Raw genomic sequence first — 7,330 nt, forward strand, 5'->3', positions numbered from 1 at the left:
ATGTTAGAGAGCAAGGATGACTTAAAAACTCATAGGTAAGCTATTGAAATTTTTGCAGGGGGTGGAGACCTTCACTAGCATCTCTGAGTGAAGGCAAAACTCACATGAATGTGCTGCTGCACCGCAAACCCAGCACACTCCGACCAAGCATCCAGTTCACCCAGGCCCTCAGCTAATTCCCACCAAGTCACCCATCCCCTAACCTCGTTGGATGAGATCTGTCAGCTTGCAAGAGTCACAGATTTTCTGGGCAGCCTGTTCCACTATCCAACCACCTTCATCATGAGGAATTTCTTCCTTAGATCTACTCTAGCCTTCAGGAACAAGCAGGGATGGCTGTCCCCACTGAGAACTAACGCAAACAATGCTGAAGAATGGGAAACCCACACGGCACCGAGGTACACGGAAGGTGCTCTCATAACAGCAAATTTCTGGGAGCACCTCAAGTGGAACGCCCAGCCCATACTATTATCTCCATAACAATGAAGTTTAAGTGAAACAAATCAGGTCTTATGAGCACATTTTTAACTTAAACTCCGTTGGCCTCTGCAGTTGCTTGAGAGGAGGTGTTGTCGTTAATGACCAATTAACTTTGGAGAAGTTCAGTCCTGGTTTCGCAACACAGCAGTCTCAAATGATTTACTAGTAACATTGGATAACTCAGCCACGTGATCAAAAACGTGATGTTGACCTAACAGAGCAGAGCTCTTCAGTATATAAGCTCAGGCTTGGCAGCCCAACTCAATTCCTCCTTAGCCTCTCAAGCTCTCCTCCACCGGGAAAATGGAGCTGCTGGGGGCAGCATCTGTTGTCCTCCTGGTTTGTGTTGTTTGCCTGCTCAACGTCGCAAGATGGAAAATCAGGTCTGGAAAGGGGAAGATGCCTCCAGGACCAGCTCCTCTTCCCATCCTAGGGAATCTGCTGCAGGTGAAACCAAGGGACTTAACCAAAACCCTTGAGAAGGTAAGGACTCTCTTTTTCCCCTCGGTTTCTTCTGGGGGTGAGAAGTGTGTGTGCTCTGTGCATGGGGACAACATGTGGCTATAGCCTGATGACTGCCAACCCCGGAGGAGCAGAAAAGCCATGGGGATCTCAGCTGTCGTCGTCCCCTCTCCCCCCCGCTCTCACCCTTGCTTAGGATCTGATGGCTGACTGACATTTGCCATGAGAGGACCAGATCTTAACCCTGTTGGTCTGTGAGGCTGCACTGCCCGCAGAACAATGCAGCGGTGTGGTCACTTTTCAACTCCTCCTCTCTACATGGCTGTGTTCTCTCTTGCATTTTGACAGCTCAGCAAAGAGTATGGGCCAGTTTTCACAGTGCACCTGGGCACTGATCCAGTGGTGGTGCTGTGTGGACATGACGTGGTAAAAGAAGCCTTGATTGATCGTGGGGATGAGTTTGCTGCCAGAGGAAGGATGCCACTGGGAGACCGGGCTAACGAAGGATTAGGTATGTTCACTGACTGAGCTCCTCCTGAGGCTAAGGGAAGGGCTGACGACAAGTGTGGCAGGGTATGCATGGGGCACACCATGCACAAGGACATGAGTGACATGGGGGGGTCCCACCTGCAGAACGGCAGGCAGGGCAGCCTGCAACTGCTGGCTTCCACCACCCAAAGAGGATTTCTAAGAAATGGGGCTCGATTTATCTCACTGATGCACAGTGGAAAGGCAAGCAGCAACAGCCTCAGGCTGCAGCACAGGAAGTTCTGTGTGGATGTGAGGGATGAATTGTTCGCAAGGAGGTTGGGGATGTGCTGGAGAAGGCCAAAAGCAGGCAGCTGGACTGCAGGACCTCCAGAGGTTGTCTCCAGACCACCGTACTCTGAGATGCTATGTCATTGGTATCTACAGGGCTAGGATTCACTGTCATCATGAGTCTCCATTTATCTTACATCCAGCGCACCAAAGTCAGGTCTTCCCTCTTTCTTCTTCCTCTGCAGGCATTATTTTCAGCAACAACGAGGGGTGGCTACATGTCCGTCGGTTTGCTCTCACCACTCTGCGCAACTTTGGGATGGGGAAGAGGAGCATTGAAGAGAGGATCCAAGAGGAAGCCGAGCACTTGCTTGAAGAGCTCAGAAAAACAAAGAGTATAGTCTACTTTTAATATAGTTTATTTAAGAAAAAAAAAAAGAAAAAGAAAAAAAAAAGACTGCATTTAGGGAGCCCACGTTCTTAAGCATAAGCTGTGGAGTCTCCATCCTTAGAGGTATTCAGAAGGTGTCTGGACATGGTCCTGGGCAAGTGGTTCTAGAAGGGGATGGACAAGATGATTTCCAGAGGTTTGCCAACCATTTTGTGATTCTGTGAATTGATGTTCCCATGCATTTGGTCTTTGCAACAGCTGCCCCTCGTCACAAAGCAGTTAATAATTCCATGATTATGTGCTGTACTTTTTGAAGAACCCTTCTGTGTCAATAAGGCACTGTGAGTTTCCACTAACCTGTGAGTTTCCACTAACCACCAGAGGTCAGGTTACCCACAGTAGCTGTATGTTTTTAGGTTTTGCCTTTTTTTTGTGATTTCTTTTTTAATGGCTTATAATTTTTCTGAACTCACAGAAATGCCCTTCGACCCAACATTTATGCTGGGCTGCACAGTCTCCAATGTCATATGCTCCGTTATCTTTGGGAAACGATATGACTATAAAGACAAGAAGTTTCTGTCTCTGGTGAACAACATGAACAACATCTTTGAGATGCTCAGCTCCCGCTGGGGACAGGTACCTTCAGCAACTATTTCACAGTGATGACATTCCCCCAGGGGAGCAGGAGGCTTCCCTCCCAACGAAGTCTCACTTCAACCTTCAAACCAGGACCCATCAATGTTCTGCTGCTCAAGAGCAAGAAACACCCTTGCACGTGCAGCTGCTTTTGCCAGCTCAGTGCAGCTTCTCCCTAGTCCTAACCCCTCTTTTTCTCCACCTCTGAGATTCCTACTAAGACCTCCTCTTTCTTTCCTTCCAGCTATACCAGATGTTCCCAGAGATCCTGTATTACTTCCCTGGCCCACACAACAGAATATTCAAAGAAGTTGATGCTGTAAAAGCCTTTATAGCAGAGGAAGCGAAGACACACCAAGCCTACCTGGATCCCAGCTCTCCTCAGGATTTCATTGACTGCTTTCTCAGCAAAATGCAGGAGGTAAGGAGAGAGCACACAGCCCCAGCTCATCCCCAAACACCCTTTCCTTTCCTAACTAATACAAATATTGGGATATCCCCTTGCGAGGGCTGAACACAAGCAACTGGTCTGTGCAAGTGGAAAGGCACTGACAACACCCCTGATGTGATGGGTTGATGTGACAACACCCCTTAGAGCTAGTGGTCTGCACACTCTGCATTCATTACCCACAGCTGCTTGGACACCAAGACCTACAACTGCTTGCAGCAAAACACAGGGGCATCTGCAGGCTGGTCTTGCAGCTCTTGCACTGGAAAGCAGTTGGCACAGCAAGGGCAAGCAGACGGCTATATACCTAACACACAGTGTGCAGTTCAAAGAAGGCTGCTCTGGGGTCTTGCTTACTGCACAGAGAGAGCATTGAAATGTCCCACATGGCTGCCGCACCTTCTCAGAGAAATGCAACAGCTCTGGGTGGAAAGTAGGGCCCAGGATGACACAAGAAAGGGCCCTTTTCTCAGTTCAACTAGAGAAATAACCCAGCCTTTTCTCTAGGAAAAAGACAATCCCAATTCCAGCTTCCACTTGAAGAACCTGATAGCCACAGTCTTTGACTTGTTCACTGCTGGAACTGAGACGACTAGCACCACCTTAAGATATGGGTTTCTGCTTCTTCTCAAGTACCCGCATATACAAGGTACCACTCTATGATCTCTTCTCCTCTAGCCATTCCCTTGGGCTGGACACAGATCCAATGCTACTGCCTTTTCAACTTTTCTTCTCTCATATTCTACCTGAATGGGCAAAGTCCTTGTATGCTCATACCCCTCAAGGGCCATTACACATCCCTCAGCTTCACTGGCCATCAACAGCAAATGCATCCCCTCATCAGCGAGGGATTTGGCTGTGTCCACATCTTTCTCTCTCGGTACTCCTATTTAGCCAAGTTTGTTATAAGGGCATTGTTTGCACAGGCTGCAGTGGAGTTGCTTTCCAGACAACACCAAAATCAATATAACTGCTCCCATCATTTGCTAGCAAATCCATGAGGTTTGTGGACAGCTTAGGACAAGCTGTTTGAGTGGGTTTGGCTTTATTCACCCATCTTATGGTTTGTGCTTCTCTTGACAGAGAAAGTTCAAGAAGAGATTGACCGGGTCGTAGGACGATCACGAAGACCTTGTGTGGCTGACCGGGCCCAGATGCCCTACACAGATGCAGTGGCCCATGAAATCCAGCGCTTTATCACCCTCATCCCCTTGAGCGTCCCTCATGCTGTGACCAAAGACATCTACTTCAGAGAGCATTTCATTCCCAAGGTTAGTGGGCAAGCTCCCTCAAGTCCAGCAACAAGGTGGCAGCATGCTTGCTCTCAGGCTTTCGGTTACAAGCCAGAAGCTAGAAATGCTGTGACCTGACCATGTCAGCACCTGGGCCTTCATAGAGTTTTCCTCAGATCCCCAGGCTGCTGTAGCATACCTGCAATTCTTGTTGCTGTCCCCTGGGCTGAGACTGGAACACTAGGTCTGCCCAACACCTCTGCTCACTTGCTCTGTGGGTTGACCTATCAGTAGAAACATGCTGAGCTCACAAAAAAACAGAGCAGTGTCTCCTCACAAAGGCAGCAAAGCTGGGGAACTGCTCACTGCCATCTGGGGGAGCCTGGGCATCTCCTTGGAGGCAGAGTCAGTCTGTGGTTATTGAGAGCAAAGAGACCCCAAGGCAAAACGTGATGGAAACTGTATTTACATTCAGATGAATGAACACAACCTGTTTGCTCTGTTCTTACACACTTACTGAGGCAATCGTTGTTGGCCACTCCCAGAGACAGCCTGATAGGCTAGGGCAGCCCATGGCCTGGTTTGGTCTGCACCACTGCAGTGATGCTCATGTTACTTCCCATCTTTTGAGGGACCACAAACACTGGGGGAACAGCAACATGGGGCCTCTTGGCGTCACGATTTTCATCTGTCAGCGTAAAACCAAGACAGCACCCAGGGAACTAGCAGAGTCCAGCTTCTAGCAGAGCGCTCTTTTGTCATCACTTCTGGATCATTTATCCTGTTCCCCACTCAGGGGCTGCTCAGAAAGTAAGAAGAAAGAGGATGGAGGCAGGAAAAAATTGTCAGAAGAGAAGAGAGCTACAATCTTGTGTGCTTTTCAGGGCTCACACAAAAGAAGGAACATTGTACATCTACAAGTTCATTATAGTGAAACACCAAGAAAGAAGAATTAGGTGGGGTGTCCCCAAACAACCAGAGAAAGGAGAGGATAAATGGGCTGAAACAGAAAGGGAACACAGGAGGGGCAGCCAGAACAACTGTCTATGCTGTAACATCTAGCAGGGCCTCCCTAAATGTGCCTCTCCAAAGGGATAGTCCCCAAAGGGCCGCTGAAGGCTCTGAGAGGATTGCACCAGTCAGCTCAGCCTTAACTTGACAGGCAGTTGGGTTAAGTGACCTAAGTCACCTCCCCTTCACTTCTGCTCTTCTTGTCTTACTGCAGGGCACCACAATCTTCCCCGTCCTCAGTTCTGTGCTGTATAACAGCAAGGAGTTCCCAAACCCACATGAGTTTAATCCTGGACACTTCTTGAATGAGAACGGCACCTTTAGGAAGAGTGAACTCTTCATGCCCTTCTCAGCAGGTAACACACAGGCTCCCTCTCCCAGGAGCTGCTGTCCTCCCCTGGGGGAACCACCCTGCTTTTTCCCATAACTCCTGCTCCCCAGGTGGTCCTGCCACTAGATGTGGTCCCTGGGGCTCGCTGCTCTCTGTGTACGTCCTCTCTGCTGTTCCTTCCCACCCACATCAGCCCTCTCTTTTGGGGGCTTTTTAGAACTCCTACTGGGAGCTGCCACTCTTTCTGGGCACCTTTAAGTAGGCTACTCGCAACCACTCACCTACCAGCAGCCCCAACCCTCCTCTTTCTCACCCACGCTGTGTCACCTCACTCTCTCGACCTCTCCACGTGATGCCTCCTCCACCCTCCAGGCTTCTCCTGTTCTTCTTTCACACACCCAGTCAGTCACCTCCCTGCTGCTATTTACTAGCTGCACCTAGTAAACAAAGCTGCATAGCACGTAGGCCTAGCACAAACTCCAACCCACACAGCAGCACCTGCTCAGCGCTATTTGTTGTCTTTACTTCCAGGGAAGCGAATATGCCCTGGAGAGGGCCTGGCACGCATGGAAATATTCTTGTTCCTGACCACCATCTTGCAGAACTTCACCTTGAAGGCTGTCCTCAAGCCTGAGGAGCTCAGCATAACCCCTACACTGAGTGGATTAGGAAACGTTCCTCCCTCTTACCAGCTCTGTGCTCTTCCCCGCTGAAGGGCACGAAACCTCTGTGCGGTGTTCCCTAGCCCATCTAGTCCTCTATATCTCTACGCCTCTACTAAATCCAATGACAGGAGTATTGGCTCACCTACACAACACCTCCAGGAAGATCGCTCCCAGAGTCCCAGGCTCTTCAAACCACTGACACTGTGTGTGCTCACTGAAGGTGCAGAAGTCCCACTGAACAGCCAAATGGCTTACAAACAGGGCTCCTGTGGCTGCCCACGACCTGCAGCACGTGTCCCACTGAGGGCAGCATGCTCTGCTGATGGACAGTATGGTACGTGTACATTAACAGCCCAATAAAGAAAAATCTATTTATGAGGCCTTGAGCTGCTGCTTTCTTTGGGTTGGGGCTGTCCCCGCAGCAACTGCTCGACTGCAGAGCAGGTCACAGTGCCTGTGGCCACGGCGCTGCCAGAAGAGCTGACCTTCCCAGGGCGAAAACCCCTGCCTGCTTCAGCACCAGATTGCTGCTGCTGCCTGCAAGGAACCCTGCCAGCCCTGCAGTCCGCAGAAGAACAGCGGCAGCAACCCTCTTTGTGATGGTTTTACCGTGCTGGGCAGCTAAACCCCACAACCGCTCTCTCACTCCCCCTCCTTTAGATGAGGAGGGGGAGAAGTAAAGCAAAGAACAACTCATGGGTTGAGATAAGGATAATTTAATTAAAGGGAAATAATAATTACAATTAAATAAAGACTACCATGAACTAAGCAATTTAACTAAGGCGAAATAAAAAGGGAAAGGGGAAAAGGGAGGGGAAAAGGAAAAATAAAAAGAAGGGAGGAAAACAAACAAACAAAATAAATGAAGGCTATATGGAAGTGCAGAGGAAAGAAATTACTCTCTACTTCCCACAA

The 7,330-nt window shown here is 49.4% G+C and overlaps 1 protein-coding gene across 1 annotated transcript; it reads left to right on the forward strand.

Annotated features, from left to right (window-relative positions):
- The first annotated feature begins 730 nt into the window (after window positions 1–730).
- LOC137859214 (cytochrome P450 2C19-like) lies at window positions 731–6,790 on the forward strand. Its single transcript, XM_068688001.1, has 9 exons — window positions 731–963; window positions 1,291–1,453; window positions 1,947–2,096; window positions 2,568–2,728; window positions 2,973–3,149; window positions 3,684–3,825; window positions 4,260–4,447; window positions 5,634–5,775; window positions 6,282–6,790. Exons 1-9 carry the CDS (start codon window positions 784–786, stop codon window positions 6,461–6,463), a joined length of 1,485 nt encoding a protein of 494 aa, XP_068544102.1. The 5' UTR covers window positions 731–783; the 3' UTR covers window positions 6,464–6,790.
- The last annotated feature ends 540 nt before the right edge of the window (window positions 6,791–7,330 follow it).

Source organism: Anas acuta, chromosome 7 (assembly GCF_963932015.1).
Source record: "Anas acuta chromosome 7, bAnaAcu1.1, whole genome shotgun sequence".
NCBI classification, from domain to species: Eukaryota; Metazoa; Chordata; class Aves; order Anseriformes; family Anatidae; genus Anas; species Anas acuta.